General features: G+C 35.8%; 1 protein-coding gene across 2 annotated transcripts in view; it reads right to left on the bottom strand.

Annotated features, from left to right (window-relative positions):
• Positions 1-24,891, bottom strand: part of LOC121730358 (solute carrier organic anion transporter family member 4A1) — a 62,465-nt gene that overhangs the window by 27,330 nt on the left and 10,244 nt on the right. For both annotated transcript variants that reach the window (XM_042119367.1, XM_042119368.1), the window contains one exon: positions 18,082-18,196. In XM_042119367.1, the coding sequence (XP_041975301.1) occupies positions 18,082-18,196 (115 nt within the window). The remainder of the gene's footprint in view (positions 1-18,081; positions 18,197-24,891) is intronic.

Raw genomic sequence — 24,891 nt, 5'->3', positions numbered from 1 at the left:
TAACTTTTTAGTCTAAAATTAATAATTTGCGATGCATAACTGGTTTATGCATCGCAAATTATTCACACTTCAAAGTGTCAACATTGACCACCGGCAATCAGCATTGAGACAATTCATTCAAAGACAAAACATCCTATTTTTTGGGGGTCCGTCAATAATTAATTCTTAAAAAAGTTACCAAAGTTACCAAAAAATTTTTTTTTTAATGAAATAAGGAGGCAAACGAGCAAACGGGTCACCTGATGGAAAGCAACTTCCGTCGCCCATGGACACTCGCAGCATCAGAAGAGCTGCAGGTGCGTTGCCGGCCTTTTAAGGGGTAATAGGGGAGGGTACGGAAGGGAATAGGGGAGGGTACGGAAGGAAATAGGGGAGGGTAGGGAAAGGAAAAGGGTAGGGGCCTCCGGTAAACTCACTCACTCGGCGAAACACAGCGGAAGCGCTGTTTCACGCCGGTTTTCTGTGAGGACGTGGTATTTCTCCGGTCGAGCAGGCCCATTCGTGCCGAAGCATGGCTCTCCCATGTCAAAATTGAAAACCCACCGCTCTAGACAGTTCAAACTCCCTTTTTGGAATCGGTTAAAAATCAATTTGCTTCGTTAAAGTTCGAAACAATAGGTCGTCGAAGTATTAGCGAGGTGGAAAACATACTTTAAACTAATTGGTAATATTTTATCGACGGAAAAGTTATTAATTTGTTGTCGATTTTCCGAGCAAGTTAACAAACTAGTTACTGGTGTATTAATCAACAACTCCCTAAAATATATTATATTAGTTCTAAGTATTGATATCCTATAATTTAATAAATTTTACATCCGTTTCTATTTTGAAATTAAAGCCTTAAGATCTATCACATTGCGCCATAATGGATAACTCTGATAGCTTAAACGGCCCTCTGGCGTTTACACGTTAGTAAATTCCAGGAATGACGAATACAAGCATGTATTCGTCATTTCTAGGACAACGTGGAGAGGTCTCTTTATATAATAGTAACGTCATAAATAGTGCTATATTATATATAACTTAATTTAAAACAAAAATTCTTAAGAGTTTATTTTATTTTAATGATTTATGCAACAAATTGACTTACATAGCATAATATTAGAATGAATCATAAAGAATGGTATGAATAATGCAATTAATGTTCCTTCGGTCTCTATTTACTATCAGAGAAGTTGATACTGCCTATGAACCATTTTCTTCGAGGATACATTGTACAGTGTCCTTGCTAATATTATAAATACGAAAGTGTGTCTGTCTGTCAGTCCGTCTGTCTGTTGCCTCTTCACGTCCAAACATGGAGATACTTTGAGTCCCTGGAAAGGACATAGGATACTTTTTATCCTTTATATGAGAAAAATTTACGGTTCTTATAGCTTATAATTTATAAACCAAATTATCCCTGGAGCCTGCCTCTATCAAAACATTCATGTTCAGGGATGACACACCTTTTTTAATAATTCCGGTGTTAATCAAAACTTGGGGCCAATTTACACACGTTAATTAATTTGGCACCTCTGTAAGGGTCGCACGAAGTTGGTGTCAGGGGTACGGACCTGAGGTTGCGGATGGGGAAAAATTACAAATTTTTTAATTAGCTCCTGACAACTTTGTTATTGGTATGGTAACTTTTTGCTTCCTTTTTGTTTAGGGATGTATATTCTGTAACATTTACACGTGACGAATTTTAAAAATTTTATCGAACATCTGCATTTTTATGGTTTAACTTTTTTTAGTAATAAAAAAGTAAAATTCCTTCAAAATCAGCCCGGCAGATGTGCAATTCATTATTGTGCTTTTAAAAGTAAAACTTCTTCGGACGCGATGTTTTCTAGTATCACTTTGTCAAGTTTAGTGAACATCTAACCCCCGCTTGTGACTCATCAGAGGCGGGCAGGTGCACGGAACCCATTAAACTTTCGCATCCACCCCACATCATGAAACTTATAAACACTTTGAAATTTTCATAAGAAAATTTATATCAGGGACACCGTGTGTACTTAAACATTCTATTAAAATTTTGTAAACGGTTTTTTCACTCAGCTGCTATCTTTCTTGAATTTGAAAAGTTTTTGGTGACCATATTTTTATACATCTAGCATAACACACCCAATGCCCACGATACAAATAATTTATTTCTCCAGTTTAATAGACAAGGTTACAGAGAAATCTGTTACCCTGTGCCTAAAAACTATTTCCTTGCGTTTCTACTGTAGTCATGATAAACCTGCAGAAGTATTTTTAATGTAGATAGGTATAATTATATATTTACTTTGTAATCATTTATTAGTACTTATCCCAGTAAAATCCGTACATTGTTTGTCATAGTTATCTCGGCTTAAAGCAATATGGTACCATTGTTCATGGGTTTTCTCATATTTGTTTAAAGATCCAGTAATAGCACAAAATGTCCTTGAGAACAAATCCATGTATAATGATTGTTGTGTTTGGATTAAAATAGATTAAAAGGGATTAATCTACTCTGCGACTAAATATCTTACAAAGATCTTCATAACTCTTTATTTAACAGTCTTGCATAATTAATACTAGCTATTTGACCGAGCTTTGCTAGGTATTCTAAAAATGATTCCTAGCTAGATCGATTTATAGCCCCCGAAACCCCCTATATACTAAACTAGATGTCCCGCGCGGCTTCGCTCGCGTAAATTAGGAATTTTACGGAAACCGTACATTTTCCCATATAAAATAGCTTATGTCCCTACTCCCTTCACTTGGTCTACTCTATATCTGTGCCAAATATTGCCATAAAAATTGCTCCAGTAGTTCGTAATTTCTAATATTTCCCCCGTTTTTCCCACATTTTCCTGAGTTTCTACGGTCGTATTAGTCTTAGCCTTTAGTCTTACTCGATAAATGAGCTATCTAACACTGAAATAAGTTTCTAAATTGGATCTGTAGTTCCTGAGATAAACGCGTTCAAGCAAACATACTCTTCAGGTTTATAATATTAGGTAGGTATAGATTTTTTAAATTATCGCTTGACAAACTCGAGTCTCGATCTAAAATCTAAAAGTACCAATAACTTGGTATATGGTAGTGATGATGATGATGTTGATGATGAATGTAATTTGCATAGTAGCATATGGTTTCCGTTCTTAAAACAACGCCGAAACTCCCAAACTTGTATCTATAAAGAATCAGGAGTTCTCTCAGCACCTTCCGAACCACGGTATATCAGGTATATCTCGGTGTAAAATCTTACTTGTTGGTAGCATATGCTTAGAATACTTCTCACGAAACCGAAGTCACCACATGTTTCCCTATAAATTTTGAGGAGTTCCCTCGATTACTTATGGATCCTTCATCAGATCACCACTTTTGTGAATATAATACCAAATTGGGATGATACCCTATATACCAAATGAAAAATTTGAAAATCGGTTTACAAACGGCGGAGTAATCGTTGAACATAAGAAAACGAACATAACACCTCCCCCATTTTAAAAGTCGGTTACAATTGTAACCTATGTGTTATTCTGATGTAAAAGCTATATTATTGTAAAGTTTCATTGAAATCCGTTCAGTAGTTTTTGCGTAAAAGAGTAACAAACATCCATACATCTAGATACATCTAAACAAACTTTCGCCTTTATAATATCAGTATATATATACTATATATATATATATATCGACGGGTGCAAAGTAAAAAGAGTCATCTACAAAACAGCTACTTTTCAGGAGAGCGCATAATAGGAAAAAATGCTCCCATTTTGTCAATTTCCAATCAAATTAATTAAAATTTCTATCATTGCTTCATTATTTATTAATGAATCCACATGTATATTTAATTTCTTCTAATAATGTTTAATTTACGAGATATTGTAGTTGACTTCATCTACATTGCGCTTAATAATATGACAACTGAGTTAACTACCACTTGGTCGTTTCTACGTGGGGATTAAAAATTAGATTAATTAAAGTATTTTTACCGATTACGAGTACGATTATCAGTGAATACGTAAAGTGTAAAACTTTATATTAATAAAATACGCAGTTAAAGACCGTTTTACATCATAGACACACCAAATTCAGAACATGTTTGCGTAGTTATCTTTTTCTACGTTGTCGATTTGGTGCAAGGTGCACGATTTAGAAGAAAGTTAAAATATGAAATACTAGCTTCGCTCGCGTGGAGTTTATAAATCGCGTTAAATGCAAATATTTCTGTAAGCTCCTTTAGAAACATGATGTTTTTCCAAGACCAAAAGTAGCCTATGTTACTCTTCATCCTTTCAAATAAGTCTGCCAAAAAACAATACGATTAGTTTTTTTGTTACAGCGTGAAGGTAGGACAAACAAACAAATAAATAAACAAACACACTTTCCCATTTAAAAATAATCGTAATTTCTCACAAGAAAAATGAAATTTTGTGTCAATACTTTAATTTCAAAAATACTTTAATTACTTTAAAACTAATTTTAAAAGTATTCAGTATCATTATCAGTAAAGGAACTATGTTGTTAATTATTATAATTTAGGCAGAGGCTTATTTAGTCTTTGTACTTGGCACTTGTAATCATGATGGGCTTATTATAACATCATAAGCATCGCCGGACGTTTTACACCATCGGAGGAGTGTATGTACGATTCTTCAGAACAAAAAATGAGTTTTTACTTCAACGATTTCTCAATTGCTTTTCACGATCACAGAGATCCTAAAACCGGTCAAAGATAAGTTAATAGGAAAACTCAAACTACAGTTAAACTTGCAAATGCTGGAATATGATGTTTTGCAGGTTGCAATTTCCCATTTCTGGACTGATGTAATTGTTTGCCTAAATTTTGTCGTAATTTACGTCTCGTGTCTTTATTTCTCAATTGCCTTTTCTTTAGATCAATACTGAACTGACGGCTTTTTATAGTGTTTAACGAGGAAGGCGTAGAACATTCACTTGATGCCTCCACTGCCGAAGAAATATCAATGGTGTTGTCTTAGAAGATATACAGTTTGAAAAGGACAATAAACTCGATTGCATGTATGAGTTATTAAACAGAAGCAGGTCATGGATGGATGAAGTGATGAATTGTATTCTGAGGGTGTTCGCGAATTCGTTAATTTGCTGAGAATCTCTATTATTGACATCCTCAGAATATTGTTTTATTTCAGACTGAGAGTGAACTTGTGTGACTGACTTAGAGTATTCAGATCATGGGGATTTATCTTACGAACAGGGGCGTAGCTACCGCCGTATCAACCGTATCAATTATACGGGGCCCCCGACCTACGGGGCCCCCCAGGTGCGTAAGCAAAAATTAATAAAACTTCATAATTTTTTTTTCAATTTCAGAAATGAGAAAAATAAAAAAAGCAATAATTTCTTTTTTCCCGAGTAAGACCATGCGCGCACGGGCAACTTAGTTGCTCGGCGATTTATTTGTCTCTTCCGAAAAAATAATTGCCATGTCGTCGGGGTGCACGCACGAGAGCGACAGCAACCCGACTTTTTTCAGTTTTTTTCTTGACAGTCATCAACATGGATTTGGTCGAGACGGCTGCAGTGGTCGTTGCACTCGCTATAAAAAACCGAAGAAAGCGTCGAAAAATAGAATAATGGGTGCATCCACTATGAAGCGATCGGCTGACTCTCGGGAAATTTTATACTAGTTTTATGAAATTGAGAGCATACCCACAAAAAATTTTTAGTTACTTTATATAGAAACCAATAGGGAAGGAGACAGTTGCGTCGCGGGCTCTGGGCAACGAAAAAGTTGCCCAGAGTTGCGTCGCTACGTGCGCGCACTTTCATATTAACTCCTAGACTTCATCAAGAGACAAATAAATCGCCGAGCAACTAAGTTGCCCGTGCGCGCATAGGTACCCTAAAGCGTGCGTTCAAATTTTAAGAACTTCTATGGGCCTGTCAGACCTGTCACTATTGTCTAATGTCCATAGAGGCAGAAACTTAATAAAAACTAAAGTCATCATCAGCTATGAATGATATTAATGTTTACCGAAAAAAGGCAAGGAGACTGGAGTGTTAATATATTATTTAATTTGAATTGTTTTTAAAAATGTGACAGATAGATAATAATTATGATGAATAAATATTTATTTTAATTTTATGCAAACATTTTTTCTTTTTTGAGAAATCTATACCCTTCCTAAGGGCCCCCAAACAAATTTTTATACGGGGCCCCGCCAAGGTACGCTACGCCCCTGCTTACGAAGTTAACTTAAGTATACTCATTTTATCTTCAGCGCTGACACATCAAGGTCTTCTGTAAGATGTTCAATAACTTCATCGGGACAACACAGTATTTTGCTCGATAAATCTATCGCTTATGTTCTGGAAACTTTTAACTTCTTTAAAAAGTCGTTTTGGACTTTCTAAACATTAAACAACAGTAAAAAATAACAGTAGGAAATTAGAAGTCAATTAATATAGCTAACAATAAGAATTAACATAGATAGGTACTCATAAACATCACAAACAATACTAATTTACAAAAGTAAATTGAGACATCTAAATCACAATGGCAACGTAGAAAAAGCTATATGGCAGATAGCCGCTTATGCCATATAACATGACCCCCGCGCGTCCCGCGTATAGACGACCAGCGGTAGTTATCCGCATCTACATCGTGCAATTTCACAAAACAGGAGTAGATGTCTTCTTTTACGTTACAAAAGTACCAAAAATAAGGTGATATTTGAATTTTTGTTTTTGCTATGTTGTAGAACATGATATTTTAAGCTAGTTTCTACAAAAAAACAAAAAACTCAAAATTGCAGATGACTTTTTTTACTTTGCACCCGTCGATATATATATATATATATATATATATATATATATATATATATATATATATATATATATATATATATATATATATATATATATTTATATGTGTATACAAGAATTGCTCGTTTAAAGATATAAGATAATACTATAAGAGACTATCCATACTAATATTATAAATGCGAAAGTATCTCTGTCTGTCTGTCTGTCTGTCTGTCTGTCTGTCTGTCTGTCTGTCTGTCTGTCTGTCTGTCTGTCTGTCTGTCTTGCTTTCACGCCAAAACTACTGAACCGATTGCAATGAAATTTTGTATACAGTTATTCTAGAGTCTGAGAAAGGACATAGGCTACATTTTGATGTGGGAAAATATCTTATTTCCATGAAAATTTCGATGAAAATGAATTCGCATTGCGCGTGGCCAGCGCTCATCCCGGGGGTCCTGGGTTCGAGTCCCGCAGGCGGAACAAAAAGTTTTCAATTTTCCTGAGTCTTGGATGTGTATTAAAATAAAATTTCAAAAGCTTAAACATATTTTATGTATAATATTATAAAAAATCCAGAAATATATCAATGGAATGAACATTTTAGTTCTAATACGATTCAACAGATGGCGTTTTTTATTTTTACTTTATTGTAACATAGAACTTATCATACTTATTAGTTAGTATGTTTTTGTTTATAGTTTTTAATACGTTAGAATATGATGTTTAATAATATTATAATCCATACTAATATTATAAATGCGAAAGTATCTCTGTCTGTCTGTCTGTCTGTCTGTCTTGCTTTCACGCCAAAACTACTGAACCGATTGCAATGAAATTTTGTATACAGTTATTCTAGAGTCTGAGAAAGGACATAGGCTACATTTTGATGTGGGAAAATATCTTATTTCCATGAAAATTTCGATGAAAATGAATTCGCATTGCGCGTGGCCAGCGCTCATCCCGGGGGTCCTGGGTTCGAGTCCCGCAGGCGGAACAAAAAGTTTTAAATTTTCCCGAGTCTTGGATGTGTATTAAAATAAAATTTCAAAAATCTTAAACATATTTTATGTATAATATTATAAAAAATCCAGAAATATATCAATGGAATGAACATTTTAGTTCTAATACGATTCAACAGATGGCGTTTTTTATTTTTACTTTATTGTAACATAGAACTAATCATACTTATTAGTTAGTATGTTTTTGTTTATAGTTTTTAATACGTTAGAATATGATGTTTAATAATATTATAATCCATACTAATATTATAAATGCGAAAGTATCTCTGTCTGTCTGTCTGTCTTGCTTTCACGCCAAAACTACTGAACCGATTGCAATGAAATTTTGTATACAGTTATTCTAGAGTCTGAGAAAGGACATAGGCTACATTTTGATGTGGGAAAATATCTTATTTCCATGAAAATTTCGATGAAAATGAATTCGCATTGCGCGTGGCCAGCGCTCATCCCGGGGGTCCTGGGTTCGAGTCCCGCAGGCGGAACAAAAAGTTTTCAATTTTCCTGAGTCTTGGATGTGTATTAAAATAAAATTTCAAAAATCTTAAACATATTTTATGTATAATATTATAAAAAATCCAGAAATATATCAATGGAATGAACATTTTAGTTCTAATACGATTCAACAGATGGCGTTTTTTATTTTTACTTTATTGTAACATAGAACTTATCATACTTATTAGTTAGTATGTTTTTGTTTATAGTTTTTAATACGTTAGAATATGATGTTTAATAATATTATAATCCATACTAATATTATAAATGCGAAAGTATCTCTGTCTGTCTGTCTGTCTGTCTGTCTTGCTTTCACGCCAAAACTACTGAACCGATTGCAATGAAATTTTGTATACAGTTATTCTAGAGTCTGAGAAAGGACATAGGCTACATTTTGATGTGGGAAAATATCTTATTTCCATGAAAATTTCGATGAAAATGAATTCGCATTGCGCGTGGCCAGCGCTCATCCCGGGGGTCCTGGGTTCGAGTCTCGCAGGCGGAACAAAAAGTTTTCAATTTTCCCGAGTCTTGGATGTGTATTAAAATAAAATTTCAAAAATCTTAAACATATTTTATGTATAATACTAGCTGTTGCCCGCGACTTCGTCCGCGTGGACTTCAGTTTATAGTACTTTATAGCGCGCGATGTCAACAAAATTGGTGTCAAAAGCTTTTATAAAAAAACCCTGGTACCCCTTAAATCAATACAGCTGTGCAGTGTGCACACAATAAGTATTTCATTTTTTTATATTAAACTTTATATTTTATGCCAAATTTTAAAGCTTATTTAGCCCTCCGATTACACAACTTTACCCATAAACTATTTATCATTGATAAATTTAAGGTTACGTCACTGCACAGATAAAGTACTGAGTTATTTAATACCGTAGAATAGATATAACAATCGAAAAAAATCGAAACTTAAATGTAAGATGATACCACGTCTTATAGGAAGACTTTTGAGCAAGCGTCAGCGCGATGTAGAAGACGCACGGCGCCATCTATTATGAATTGTTGGAACTAACTTAATTTGAACAAATTTACGCATTTTCACCCCCTTACAACCCTTTTTTCCAGTAAAAAAAGTAGCCTATGTCCTTTCTCAGGCTTTAGACTATCTGTATACAAAATTTCATTACCATCGGTTCGGTAGTTTTGGCGTTTGGCGTGAAAGCGAGACTGACAGACAGACAGACAGACAGAGATACTTTTGGCGTTTGGCGTGAAAGCGAGACTGACAGACAGACAGACAGACAAAGATACTTTCGCATTTATAATATTAGTATAGATTATGTGCACACTGCACAGCTGTTTTTGGGTATTTTGATTAATTAAGGGCCGCGCTACACCGGAATGGCAGCGGCGAGGCGAGCACTTTCAGCGCTGCCATTCCGGTGTAACGCGGCCCTAAGAGGGGTACCACTTACCAGGGTTTTAAAAAGTTTTTAAATTTTACACAAATTTTGTTGACACCGCGCGCTATAAACTAAAGTCCACGCGGACGAAGTCGCGGGCAACAGCTAGTTAGTCTATAAATTCTGTCATAGACTTTTAGATTTCATTTCGCTTACCTTAAATACCTCTATCGCAAGATTTTGTGACTGATAGCTTCAACATTTTGTATTCATGGCATTTCCCGTTAGCAATACAGGAAGTAAATAACTCAATAAAAAATCTAGCAACTATTGTGAATCATTGAAGAAAAACTACACAAAGGAGCGGAAATCTTATAAAATAGGCCTCCATCTGCGATACGAGGGGGCGCGGGCGCGTTTACACTTCCGGCACTCGCTGTGTCACTGACATGACACTCAGCCCGTTGACAAATCTTAATTAATTTCGACTTGGGTTCAAAATCGTTAGACAGCAACTTTGTAAGTCCGCGAGCTTAATGGCGTCCATGTCATTATTTTGGTTAAACTCCACTAAACGACCCCATATGCGGAGAGGCCGATTTACTGGCCGGACGGACGCAGGTTGATCTAAAATGTAAATGGGCTAGTGTTAAGCATTCTGTTTTATAGTCTTTAGACTACAAATAGTCTTTGAGCGAATATGTGAGTTCGGTAAGGCCTCATTCTTGTTTCTTAAAAATGGGAGACTAGCGGCTATACTGCTTGCTTGTAACTTGTAAATTCATAGGTTGAGGAACAAGTCTTTTCGCATTATAGTATCAAGTATGTATGAACTTGTCATAAAATCTCTTGGGCCATACCAATTGTATCTGGCTGATTTTGGTATCATTAAAAGATTTTACAGAAGACAATTCCAAATTCAAATTAGGTAAATGTGAGATTTTCATTTGTTTTTCTTATAACTTATTGTTAAAATATAATAATAATAATAATATTTATTCAGTATTTACAATAATGGTGATATACAGTTATTATATTAGAGCTACTTAAACTAAATAAATAAGTATAAATTTAATTATTATAGTATTGCCTGAACTAGGATACCCTGTGTTTCAGGCGAAAATTAGTGCTACAATAATTATTACGATACAAACTATAGCTTTGCCTTAAAGTTACAAATTAATTTAAGTACTTATACTAACTATAATTATTATAAGTAAGTTAATCTAATGAAGAAATTCGATACATTTTGCAATTTTATTACAAAAAAGGTAAAAATGCAATACGAGCCGCGGTAAATATTTGTGATATTTATGGACCTTATGCTGATCTTTGAGAGTAGCGCAAAATTGGGTTTGTAGCGTTTTCAATCAAAATTTTTGAAAAGTGGAGCAAAATCGGCATATTAGTAGTTACGATGTAGCTGAAGAGCTGGGGATTGACCACAAAACGGTTTTGGCGCATTTGAAAAAAGCTGATAACTGGTGATGAAAAGTGGATCACGTACGACAAGAACGTACGAAAAAGAACGTGGTCAAAGGCCGGTCAGGCTTCACAGACTGTGGTGAAACCCGGATTAACTCGCAACAAGGTGATGCTGTGTGTGTGTGGTGGGATTGGAAGGGCATTATTCATATGAGAGGGATGTGGTTTTTCACCATGATAAAGCTAGACCTCACTCATCTTTAGCCACTCAGCAAAAATTACGGGAGTTTGGCTAGGAGGTGGTTATGCATCCGCCGTATAGTCCTGACCTTGCACCTTCAGATTTCCACCTGTTTCGGTTGCTGCAGAATTTCTTAGGCAGTGTCAGGTTGACATCACAAGAGGACTGCCAAAATCACTCGTATTGCACTTGTTTTTTTTTTTCATCAGAAGCCCCAAATTTTTTATAGCAATGGGATCATGTCCCTACTCCCTACCAACAAGATAGCAAAAAGTTATCAAACAAAATGGCACCTATATACTTTAGTAAATTGTAAATAAAAATTAAAAAAAAACCTTTGAATTTTTATATAAAATGCGAAGAAACTTTTTCCCCAACCTAATAATATAATACGCCATGTAATTGGGAATCAAATTAACTTCGGAAAAATACCATCGTCAGTCACAGATCTACAACAAACAAACTATATCTTTATTAAAATACACGCCGAGCTCTTTGTTAGTTAATGCCAAGATAAGTTTAGATTTATCTTAGGCTAAGCTATATAACCTGTACTCTTTCTTCTCACTTTAATAAGATAAGGCTACATTTATCTTAGGCTAGGCTAAATAACCTATAGTATAGCATTCTCACTGTAAATATGCCAAGATAAGCCTAGATTTATCTTAGGCTAAGCTATATAGTATAGTTAGCTCGGTTCCCACGTGCTAGTCACCGGCAGCTCATTACGCCGGCAATGAATGTAAATTCAGCGGCGCGCGCTCATAAACTATCGCAGAGCTTGCGTGTAGTGAGAGCTAAGCTATAGATTTATGTAGATGTAGAGTTAAAGCACAGCTTTTGTTTTTTTTTTTTAATTCACCAGAATAAATTAACCATTAGCTATTGAATCTGAAATAATTTCCATTTTATTTTGTTAAATGAAGGCTTTAAGTCCTAAGGTAGGTTTAGGAAAAAAATTAACACAACATTATATTGAAAAACCTCCTTTATAACACAATATAAATGAAGAATTTAAAAGCTCCAGTAAGGTAACAGAATTTTCCATTAAATTACAATATTTTTTAAAATCTTAAAACATCATTTCGAGAACGGTCATTTCTCGAATTTCGCTCTACAATATTAAAGTGATTGAAGCACAAGTATAGCTTTATTTTTTTGAATCCACTAACTTTAAGTAATTAATGGTTAGCTAGCTTTTTTTAAATGAAGACTTTAAATCCTAAGGTAGGTTGTGTCTGGTATGTAAGAATTTAAAAGCTTTAGTAGCAAAATTTTCTATTCAATGAACATATTTTTTAAATCTTCAAACATCATTTCGGGAACGGTCATTTCTCGAATATCTCTCTACAATATAGCGTTGAGTGTAGCACCGCCGCAGCTACCGAGGCGGGCGGGTAGCCACGTTTAATTTTATAAGCCCATGATTTGTAGGGCGGGCGGAATTTCATTTTTGCCTTATTGCTAAGTACGTATTTTGTTGTGCTCTCCACGTTATTTATTGTTACGAAATATTGCACATTTAATGCAACAAAATGTTGGGTGCACAAAATATGTTGTGTGTTCGCTGAAATTTTATGCATGTTAAAATTAATGAAGGTACAACGTTGTTTAATTTTTGTGTAGTGTTAACAACTTACATTTTAAGATAAGGAATATGGATCATCACTAAGTTTATTAATTAAATAACTTCTACATTAATATCTTCTATCTTCTTCTTCTATCTTCTTCTTGTTCTATATTATATATAAAACTCAAGGGTGACTGACTGATTGACATAGTGATCTATCAACGCACAGCCCAAACCACTGGACGGATTGGGCTGAAATTTGGCATGCAGGTAGATGTTATGACGTAGGCATCCGCTAAGAAAGGATTTTAATCAATTCCAACTCCAAGGGGTTAAAATAGGGGATGAAAGTTTGTATCCTCCTTAACGCAAGCGAAGCCGCGGGCAAAAGCTCGTTTCAATATAATATTTATGGACTTTGTTTTAATTATTATGTTTCTTCTGATTTTTTAGAGAATCCTCTACCGCTAGACCAATACGTTTTGAGTATAAAACTTTAAACTACTCCCTAATCCAGTTTTGCAGAGTCATTGGCACTACCGAATAGCGAGTTACTTCCGGAATATTTTTCAATAAAACCAAAACAAACGGTCATATTCCGCCGCATTTGTCTTAATTTGGCCACGTCACGGGGTGTGGGAGCGATGTAACTAAGTCATGCACACCTGTTGGTGGGGGGTAGAGGGGGGACAGGGGGGAGGGGGTAGCGGCTAAGCCAGATTTATGGTCCAACTTCCCCGGTTGGTGGAATGCTGGATTCGGCTTTATGGGGTAAGTTGCACAATGATTAATGGGCTAATGAAGAATTCGATGAAGACGTTATGTTTGGAAATCTACATATTGTGTGGCTCAACTTTTTTTTAATTTTGGATAGGAATTAGAAAAGCCGATTGATATCACAATTTTGTAAACAAAACATTAGGATTGGGCCAGATTATTATTAATGTTCTAGTTTTATAGATGGTCAATTTAATTAGTGTTTTACTTTCATCCAAGGCTGTCAAAAGAGCCAAAAGGAAAGGTGGAAATTTTTTACCTACATTTGTAAGTACGAGTACCTACTTTATTTTTCCACTGTAGCGCCAGATCATGTGATTCGATTTTCATAATAACATAATAACATGTTATAATATTATAATCTAAGATGCTTTGAATAATAAAAAACTTATTACTCAGAGACTACCTACTTATTATTTAGAAATTAAGTAGCAGAATAGGTTGACTATAATAATTCCAGTAGCTTTCTGCTCTACCTCTACAATCTACGACCGAGTACGCTGCACTTATGTTTGGCTTGAAGTTGGATATTTATACGTTTCTCTCCGAGTAAGTTTTTTAATATCTTCTATCCACCTTACTCTAATTACAGTTTAAAACAAACTAATTTAATTGTGCTTATGAACAAAGTTCTAAAATTTTTTGTTGCTTCAAAGTTTATAATGCTTTATAAGTACTTTGTACGTCTGAAATAATACTAAATAATGTTAGAGCCAGATGTGCTACCAGAGATTCAAAGGCAGACGAAACAGAGACCAACGCTATTGGTCAATAATATTTAAAATAGAAGTATCATTGCGACTTTCAATCTCTAAACAAATAATGCAATATGTTTTGTTATACTTAGTCGAAACGAGAAGTCGAGTTACGAAACAAGTTATTTTGTCATGTATAAAATTTTCTGACTAGCGTCGTAATTTCAAGCATAATATCTGTGCATCCAAATCATATCGATATACATCTTTGGCTGTAAATCGTCGCTGACAGGAGTTAATATCCGGTAGTGGGACACGGAGACAGAGCAGACGTCCCGGGGGAAATTACCGGGATACACCGGGACACCGGGACACACCGGGACACGGAAGACACTGTCTTGTGACTGAGATTATCTATAGCGGGTTTTGTTCGCTCGTTTATCTATAAGTACCAGGCTTTCACCTGGATAAGTGCTTATAGGCTTTACAGAAAACTTAAGCGTTTACTCAAGGCAGAGATTTCCAGAATGATTCTGACGACTATAGTTAAAGTCAGTAGAAACTGCAAAAACACTTCTTGTATCATTTATGTTACTCTCTAAACCTTTGTCAAAATTTAATTTCTTATGAAGCTAAATTAGCACACTTCAATTTAGTCTCACTGGAGCATAGACGTCGCATCTCCGATATTGTTTTTTTGCATAAATTAATTAACGGGAATTTAGACAGCACCCCACTTCTAAATAAGATCAATTTATTAGTTCCTCGACCGGGCAGCCGTACTCGAAATAGAAAAACCTTTGACATACCTGTACGAGTACACCACACAAATTATGGACAAAACTCCCCATTATACCGAATGTGTGCCTCATACAATAAGACCTGCGGTGAAATCGATATTTTTGGTACTTCTGTCTCATTATTCAAAGATAATTTATATAAAATTGTAAGCAAAGATTAGGTAACAAGAATTTAGCACCATTTTTGTAACTTAGATTTATTTTGCATGTAGTATTCACTTGAAGAAGGATGTACACCACGTTATGATACTTACTAACTTGTATTTAGAAATAAGTTGTAAATGTGTATTATCTTTTTTTTTTTTTTATGAAATAAGGGGGCAAACGAGCAAATGGGTCACCTGATGGAAAGCAACTTCCGTCGCCCATGGACACTCGCAACATCAGAAGAGCTGCAGGTGCGTTGCCGGCCTTTTACAAGGGAATAGGGGAGGGTAGGGAAGGAAATAGGGGAGGGTAGGGAAGGAAATAGGGGAGGGTAGGGAAGGGAAAAGGGTAGGGTAGGGGATTAGGCCTCCGGTAAACTCATTCACTCGGCGAAACACAGCGAAAGCGCTGTTTCACACTGGTTTTCTGTGAGAACGTGGTATTTCTCCGGTCGAGCCGGCCCATTCGTGCCGATGCATGGCTCTCCCACGTATAAAAGTCCGTATCCAATATCCATACTTGAAATTATACATGCGAAAGTGTGTCTGTCTCTCTGTCTGTAACCTCTTTACGCCTAAACCACTGAACCTATTTTTGATGTTTTGCATAAGGATACATTTGAGTCCCGGGAAAGGACATAGGACACTTTTTATCCCGGATCAAAATGAACGAATTGTGGGTGTGTAGGTACTGTTTACATTTCTTTAACAAGTTTTCCAAAATCATGTTGCGACCAAGTGGTTTTTATCTATTTCAGTCTTCGGAAATCAAGCTTCCGATTGATTTCAACGTGAGTCTAGTTAGGTACGTTTTTGTGGGACAAAATGTAGAGTCCACATTTTGTGTCTGTTTTTAGTCCTCTTTGAGCAGTTTGAACATTTCAGAGTGCATAAAAATTGACATACTATACCTAACTAATTTAATTATGATTTTAGTTTCATTTGAACTCAACCCTGGATATGAGATTCATAATGCTACATTTACCTGTCTCATATTTAACACAACTATTTAATTATTTCCAGTATATTAAGCCAACGAATGCTAAGCAACGTCTGAACGTAACCTAATAAGGTTTTATTAAACTCATAAGGTGGTTCGTGCTAACTGTACCTTATTGCTTTAATATAGTGCGAAATGAAACTAAATCCAGTATTTGTTGACCTATATTAACACTTTTATAGTTCAGCCTCAGCCCAAAGATTATTTAATAGTTCTAATATAACTTCTGAATATTTTTATAGAGAAAAGGAGATCTCTACATATTTTGTGCATTCGACTCTTACCTCTGGTGACTATTATACGTTTGTACAAATGCATAATATTTAAGTTACCGTCAGAATGCAGAATATTACCTAGGAAATCTGCAGATCCTCTGATACCATAGTTAAAGTGTGATTTAAAAAATATATATTAATTGCACTTTACCTATTTGCATCACAGAGAAAAATAAACATATATTGGTTACCATTCTCGTCCTTCGTAAAAGTCCTAAAAACTGGTAAGACTGTTATTGTTTTGATTGTTTTTTTTCTAGTTGATATGATCTGCAGGGCTAGCATGGCCAAAGTAGAAATACAAAATGTCGGTCGCGGTTAGCCACCGTAAAGATCGGAACGGCACCTTCAATTTCTCTCCGCAGTTTATCTATACTTTCGTATTTCTACTGTGGCCATGCTAGCCCTGCTGTTATATTTTATTAGTGGAGTTATAACATTTTACTTAAAATTTAATAATTTATTCCTTTGTTTATGTCCAAAAAATATATTGAATAATTCTCTACAACTAAATAAAATGTTTTATCTGTTAACAAGAACCTGTTTTGTGTAATTTAATGAGACTAGAATAACCTTTTTGCTTTGATAATTACTGACTTTGATAATCTGCAGAATACCTTGTTAATTTGCAGTCTAACTGGTTTATATACATATATTAATATAGATTAATTGATTAAAATTTAGTATTTTTTTCTTTGCCAAAAATATTATTATAACAACCATATAGAAAGTGAAGACAACAAGCTGGTCGTTTTCTTTACTTTAGCGAAGTATTACATTTGCATAGCGTGTCATAATACCTTTGTTTTAGCGTCGTGGATAATACGAACGACATGCCAATTACATTGCGTGATAGCTTCCGCGGCGTAAATTGCTGGAACTGTTGTATTTTGCACGCGGTTAGTCATCATCATTGTCTAACAATTTAGTACAGGTCATAGAAGAGACGACGAGAAGCTATGTAATTATGTTGAATGAAGCTTTGAAGGGTGATGGAGGACTTCGATATCTTCTTGTTGTATGGAAAAATGTATGTTAAAGCTTAAAATTTGAGCATTTTTAAAATTTGTACTTAATAAATTGATTAAATCTCACTTTTATAACTATCTATTTCTCTAGAGCAACTTCGAATGCTTCGGCAGTTTTAATGTGCGATGGTCGCATCATTGCTGATTGGTGCTTATAGTTATTAACCGCCGTCCTTAGAGACATTTAATTATGATTAACCTACAATTTAATAAAGAGTTTGACAGATAATGTATGGGGCTTATGTGAAAATTTTGAATTAATTACAATTATGTAAGTAATTATTATTCCACTCTGAGTACGGCAGTTAAAGGACGGCTTAAGTATCGAATCTCGTGCCTAAAACTCATTAAAACCTTGAACCAGCAGCTGTTTCATGGTCCTTGTTTTGACGTTTCAACTTTTTAAAACCTTTAAAAAGATCTTGTTTTAAAAACTTCAAACTTCAAATCGAAGACCATGTGCCAAGACCTCACAGCTAGTTGAGGAAAAAAAACTCATCCTCCTCACCTTGTATGGCGCCGGCCCAGCACAGCCAGAACAGCGCCCACTTGGCGGTGCGGAACCGCTGCAGCCAGCCCGGCCGCAGCGCGCCCCACCCGCACCGCAGCTCTCCGGGCTCCACCTGGAAGAGAAAAGCGTTAGGTGCTACTGGTAAACCTGGAATGGGATTAGCGCAAAGGGTATACCTTTGCTGTGTCGTAACTCATAACACATAACGCATTGTAGAGTGGAATGTAAAGACTAACTTTACTGTCACGATAACTAACTTGACTTTATGATCTATTAGACATATTTCAGCCGTACTAAGTGTTATTTAATGATTACTTAACTTTAATATCTCTCAGTCTCATCGTCTTTATGTAATTTAACACTTATTGAAGTCTTTGCGAGTTCTCGTCCTATGCTTGGTTTTCAACAGTTTACCTTACATTTCGTGACGTCACAAACAATTGAGCAATTTTAACCCTTTTATTGAATACAAATGACAAGTAACAAGATGCATATAATATGCGTGCACGTGCCAGCACGCACTTGACCGGTCGCACTCGAGTCATACAAATTGCTTGATTGAAGCATGCTGCATGCACCGCCCACCGGAACCAATAAGTTTGTCAAAATCCATTTACCGAGATTTACTGCTGTGCCCACTTGAGACTTATGGTGCTCCTTAATCTCCTAGATCAGTGCCCATCTCAGATGAGTATATTATGGGAACCATTTAAATTTTAAATAAATAAACTCTAATATTATTATTTTGCTTCATGATACCTTAGTGGTTAGACGCGCAACGGCATTTATATAGGCGCGCTAGGAACTCTGAGTCTGCGTATGCTTTTCAAATCCTCATCCATACACTGTACACATAATATAAATGCAAAAGTGTGTATCTTTCTGTCTGTAACCTTTCACACTTAAACGACTGTACCGATTAAGTATAAGAGACGGGAAAGGACATATATACAAATAGTTGTTGTTGCGAAACAATTACATATCCAGTGCAATTTCAACGAAATGAAGGTGTTAACGAAATGCAGGGGTTATCAAATGGCGGACCGCGGTCCGTATCCGGACCGCCGACCCATTGTGTGCGGACCAAGCATTTTCGAAAATGAACTTCGTTAAAAATAAATTTTGGTCTCGACTTACTGATGAACATAACTAGCTTGCACCAATTTCACTCCAAACATCAGAGAGATTAATAAGCTACAAAAATGACACTTTTCTCATTGATATGTAAATACCTTTGTAATTTCCTTAATTACTTTTGTTTTTTAGGGTTCCGTACCTCAAAAGGAAAAAACGGAACCCTTATAGGATCACTTTGTTGTCCGTCTGTCCGTCCGTCCGTCTGTCAAGACCCTTTTTCTCAGGAACGCGTGGAGGTATGAAGCTGAAATTTATATCAATTACTCAGGTCTACTGTCCCTTGAAGCTGTGAAAAAATCAAACTTCTAAACCAACGCAATCAAAAGATACAGCCGTTTATGCCGCAAATTTTCGACACTTGCAAGGGAATCAAAACCTACAGGGTGCTTCCCGTGAACTCAGAATCTTGAAATTTGGTACGAAGCAACGTCTTATAGCATAGATAAAGGAAAAATTACGAAAACCATAAATGTTTAGTTACATCACATAATATATTTTTTTTAATAATTTTAAACTTACTACCCATTTCCTCATAAACGCGTAGAGGTATTAAATTGAAATTCATACCAAATACTCAGGTCTATAATACCTTTAAGCTGTAACAAAATCAAACTTCTATGTCAACGCATTCAAAAGAAACAGCAATTTAAGCTGCATATTTTGAAACTCGCAAGTACTCGCAAGGGAATCAAAACCTAAAGGGTACTTCCAGTCGACCTAGAATCTTGAAATTTGGCATGAAGCAACGTTTTATAGCACACATAAAGGAAAAATTCCGAAAACCTTAAATTTTTAGTTACATTACAAAATATATATTTTTTAATAAATATAAACTTATTACTTTTTTCCTCATGAACGCGTAGAGCTATCAAGTTGAAATTCATATCAAATACTTAGATCTAATTGCCTTTAACCCGTGAAAAAAAAAAATTCTAAGTCAACGCAAAAACGCAAAACGCAAAAGTACAACCATTGATACCGCAAGTCGCGACCGACCGCCGCCGCCGCCGATAGTCTGCTGCAAGGCTAGTATAAGTGTTTCAGTTATATTATAGATAAATGATATGTGTTAATATAAAATAAAGGATTACTTAAACGATAAAGAGATCTTTGTCTTAAATTTATGCTCCTCCATCTTTCCCCATTGTAATGTTATGAATTTCATTTTGCAATAAAAATACCATAGTTATGACTCGATTGTCGTAATGAACGAACTTTGTAAACCTTGCAGGTTTGTACGGAACCCTCGGTGCGCGAGTCCGACTCGCACTTGGCCGGTTTTTTATTTTTATATAAAATGTGTGGACCGCGAAGGTCATTTCATTACTTAAAATGGACTTCGAGCATAACTAATTGGTGACCCCTGATCTAGAGTCCTTGCCTCAGGCTTACTTACATCTACAATCAATGACTAATCATCTTATTATGTATCATCACGAGATGTCAAGATGTAAATAGAATGATTCGCTGTAGAATTGTAGAAAAACGTCAACTAAAATTCCTGAAGTCACCAATTAGGATTAATAAGAAGATTATGTGTACAGAAACGATTCGGGATGCTGTAGGCGGTACAATAGCTTCTGAATCACTGTATTTATTACTTGTATCCCGTGGTTTTGTCCGTTTTTATCAGCAGCACTGGCAGATACCCCTTCGAAAAAAATTACGTTTATTTACTCCTGCGGTGTGCGTCGAGGAAAACAGTTTCTATTTTCGAAATAACGAGCATTGTAGAGCATAGGCCCTATTGAAGACTTGGCTCCTTCTCTAAATAGTATAAAACAAAGTCGCTTTCCGCTGTCTGTATGTATGTGTGTATGTATGCTTAGATCTTTAAAACTACTCAACGGATTTTGATGCAGTTTTTTTTAATAGATTGAGTGTTTCAATAGGAAGGTTTATATGTATAACATATGCATAATATGGTAGAGAAACACTGATAATTTTAGAGGTTTCTAATGTTATGTCGTAAATAAATTCATTTTTTTGCGTTTATATTGCAAACGCTGGCTAAACCCTACGAGATAGATCAAAATAATGTACTACAGTATTGTACACCTTAATAAGGTAAACAAAAAAGTCCGCGATGGTATATGTCTATTTCTTAGGGATAACTCACAATAGCCATTTTTGTTCTTTACTTTTTACGAAAAATAATGGCTTATTTACGAAGCGATTTTAACAATTTACAACATTAACCCTTATCCAAATAAACATGTTTGGAAGCTAAGACATTAAATGTAGATTATAATTGTCTTTTACACTATACAATTTCGATCAATACTTTAGAAGTTTTCAAACGTATAAACTTACGCGGAATCAAAAAATATGTCGCGCGGCGGCGGCCGAGGGACATAGCGGTTACGGCGGAACCGGCCGGGGGCTCTCATAAGCTTCGGGCTTATGTTATTGTAGTAGATAGTGTATTTCGTCATTGTGTGGTTGTGCAGACGGTAACGCAGAGGAGCAACCACAGCGCTTTCTTTCAGATATTTATTGTTTCTGGTTCTTTGGTTTCTGAATTGTCGATAAAAATATATTTGACTTGGTTAGAAAAACGGACTTTTGTTTTTGCTTTGCGATTGGGTTATTTGTTGCTTTGTGGGTATTACTATACGATCATGCCTGGAAGACGTCGTCGTTCGAACATAGGTCGTAGTACAGTGAATGCCAAAAGAGCACGTTCAGCAAGAGATGAAGAATCGTCAACGGAACGTGAGACTCGCCTCAGCCAGAATAGTGATAGAAATCGGATACAGAGAGAAAGAGAATCGTCTGTAGAGCGTGAGGCTCGCCTCAGTCGGAAAAATGATAGAATTCGGATACAGAGAGAAAGAGAATCGTCTGTAGAGCGTGAGGCTCGCCTCAGTCGGAAAAATGATAGAATTCGGATACAGAGAGAAAGAGAATCGTCTGTAGAGCGTGAGGCTCGCCTCAGCCAGAATAGTGATAGAAATCGAATACAGAGAGAAAGAGAATCGTCTGTTGAGCGTGAGGCTCGCCTCAGCCAGAATAGTGATAGAAATCGAATACAGAGAGAAAGAGAATCATCTGTAGAGCATGAGGCTCGCCTCAGCCAGGATAGGGATAGGCATCGAATACAGAGAGCAAGAAAATCATCCGCACAGACACATAGCAACACCGAACAAAACGAACAACCAAACAGCCACAGACCCGAGAGAGTAACTAATTCATGGGTAAATAAAGAAAATTCTGCCAATTTTTGCGAAACTTTTATCGTTTACGCAGCACAATAGGAAAAATCACCCGATTTTGAAACATTCTTCATTGGTGCTCCGCTTCTATTGGTCTTAGCGTGATAATCTATACTAATATTATAAATGCGAAAGTATCTCTGTCTGTCTGTCTGTCTGTCTTGCTTTCACGCCAAAACTACTGAACCGATTGCAATGAAATTTTGTATACAGTTATTCTAGAGTCTGAGAAAGGACATAGGCTACATTTTGATGTGGGAAAATATCTTATTTCCATGAAAATTTCGATGAAAATGAATTCGCATTGCGCGTGGCCAGCGCTCATCCCGGGGGTCCTGGGTTCGAGTCCCACAGGCGGAACAAAAAGTTTTCAATTTTCCTGGGTCTTGGATGTGTATTAAAATAAAATTTCAAAAATCTTAAACATATTTTATGTATAATATTATAAAAAATCCAGAAATATATCAATGGAATGAACATTTTAGTTCTAATACGATTCAACAGATGGCGTTTTATTTTTTACTTTATTGTAACATAGAACTAATCATACTTATTAGTTAGTATGTTTTTGTTTATAGTTTTTAATACGTTAGAATATGATGTTTAATAATATTATAATAATATTATATATATACTAGCTGTTGCCCGCGACTTCGTCCGCGTGGACTTTAGTTTATAGCGCGCGGTGTCAACAAAATTTGTGTCAAATTTAAAAACTTTTTAAAACCCTGGTAAGTGGTACCCCTCTTAGGGCCGCGCTACACCGGAATGGCAGCGCTGAAAGTGCTCGCCTCGATTGGCAGCTCCATTCCGGTGTAGCGCGGCCCTTAATTAATCAAAATACCCAAAAACAGCTATGCAGTGTGCACATAATCTATACTAATATTATAAATGCGAAAGTATCTCTGTCTGTCTGTCTGTCTGTCAGTCTCGCTTTCACGCCAAACGCCAAAAGTATCTCTGTCTGTCTGTCTGTCTGTCAGTCTCGCTTTCACGCCAAACGCCAAAACTTCCGAACCGATTGTAATGAAATTTTGTATACAGATAGTCTAAAGCCTGAGAAAGGACATAGGCTACTTTTTTACTGGAAAAAAAGGGTTGTAAAGGGGTGAAAATGCGTAAATTTGTTCAAATTAAGTTAGTTCCAACAATTCATAATAGATGGCGCCGTGCGTCTTCTACATCGCGCTGACGCTTGCTCAAAAGTCTTTCTATAAGACGTGGTATCATCTTTCATATAAGTTTCGATTTTTTTCGATTGTTATATCTATTCTACGGTATTAAATAACTCAGTACTTTATCTGTGCAGTGACGTAACCTTAAATCTATCGATGATAAATAGTTTATGGGTAAAGTTGTGTAATTGGAGGGCTAAATAAGCTTTAAAATTTGGCATAAAATATAAAGTTTAATATAAAAAAATGAAATACTTATTGTGTGCACACTGCAAAGCTGTATTGATTTAAGGGGTACCAGGGTTTTTTTATAAAAGCTTTTGACACCAATTTTGCTGACATCGCGCGCTATAAACTGAAGTCCACGCGGACGAAGTCGCGGGCAACAGCTAGTATATTATAGGCTACATCCTACTAATATTATAAAGGCGAAAGTTTGTTTGGATGTATGGATGTGTGGATGTATGGATGTTTGTTACTCTTTCACGCAAAAACTACTGAACGGATTTTAATGAAACTTTACAATAATATAGCTTATACTGATGTATGTATATTATTCTGATGAATAACACATAGGCTACAATTTTAACCGACTTTCAAAATGGGGGAGGTGTTATGTTCGTTTTCTTATATTCAACGATTACTCCGCCGTATGTTACCCGATTTTTATATCCACAAAAGTGGTGATCTGATGAAGGATCGAGGGAACTCCTCAAAACTTATAGGGAAACGAGTGGTGACTTCGGTTTCGTGAGAAGTATTCTAAGCATATGCTACCAACAAGTAAAAGTTTGCACCGAGATATACCTGGTATACCGTGGTTCGGAAGGTGCTGAGAGAACTCCTGATTCTTTATAGATACAAGTTTGGGAGTTTCGGCGTTGTTTTAAGAACAGGAACCATATGCTACTATGCAAATTACATTCATCATCATCATCATCATCATCACTACCATATTATACCATTTCATAGTCTTTTAGATCGAGACTCGAGTTTGTCAAGTGATAATTAAAAAAAAATCTTTATTTTATTTCTAAAAATAGTTTGACTATAGGCTATATTATATAATATATTATCACGCTAAGACTAATACGACCAAAGAAACTCAGGAAAATGCGGGAAAAACGGGGAAAATATTTTTTATGGGAAAATGTACGGTTTCTGTAAAATTCCTAATTTACGCGGGCGAAGCCGCGCGGGACATCTAGTTACTAATAAAAACATGTACACAGCTATATCTATACAAGTTCTGCTTGTATTCGTCTTGTATGGCATATCGG

Source organism: Aricia agestis, chromosome 9 (assembly GCF_905147365.1).
Source record: "Aricia agestis chromosome 9, ilAriAges1.1, whole genome shotgun sequence".
Taxonomy (NCBI): Eukaryota; Metazoa; Arthropoda; class Insecta; order Lepidoptera; family Lycaenidae; genus Aricia; species Aricia agestis.
Note: the sequence above shows the minus strand (reverse complement) of the source record. Positions and strands in the feature narration are given on the sequence as shown.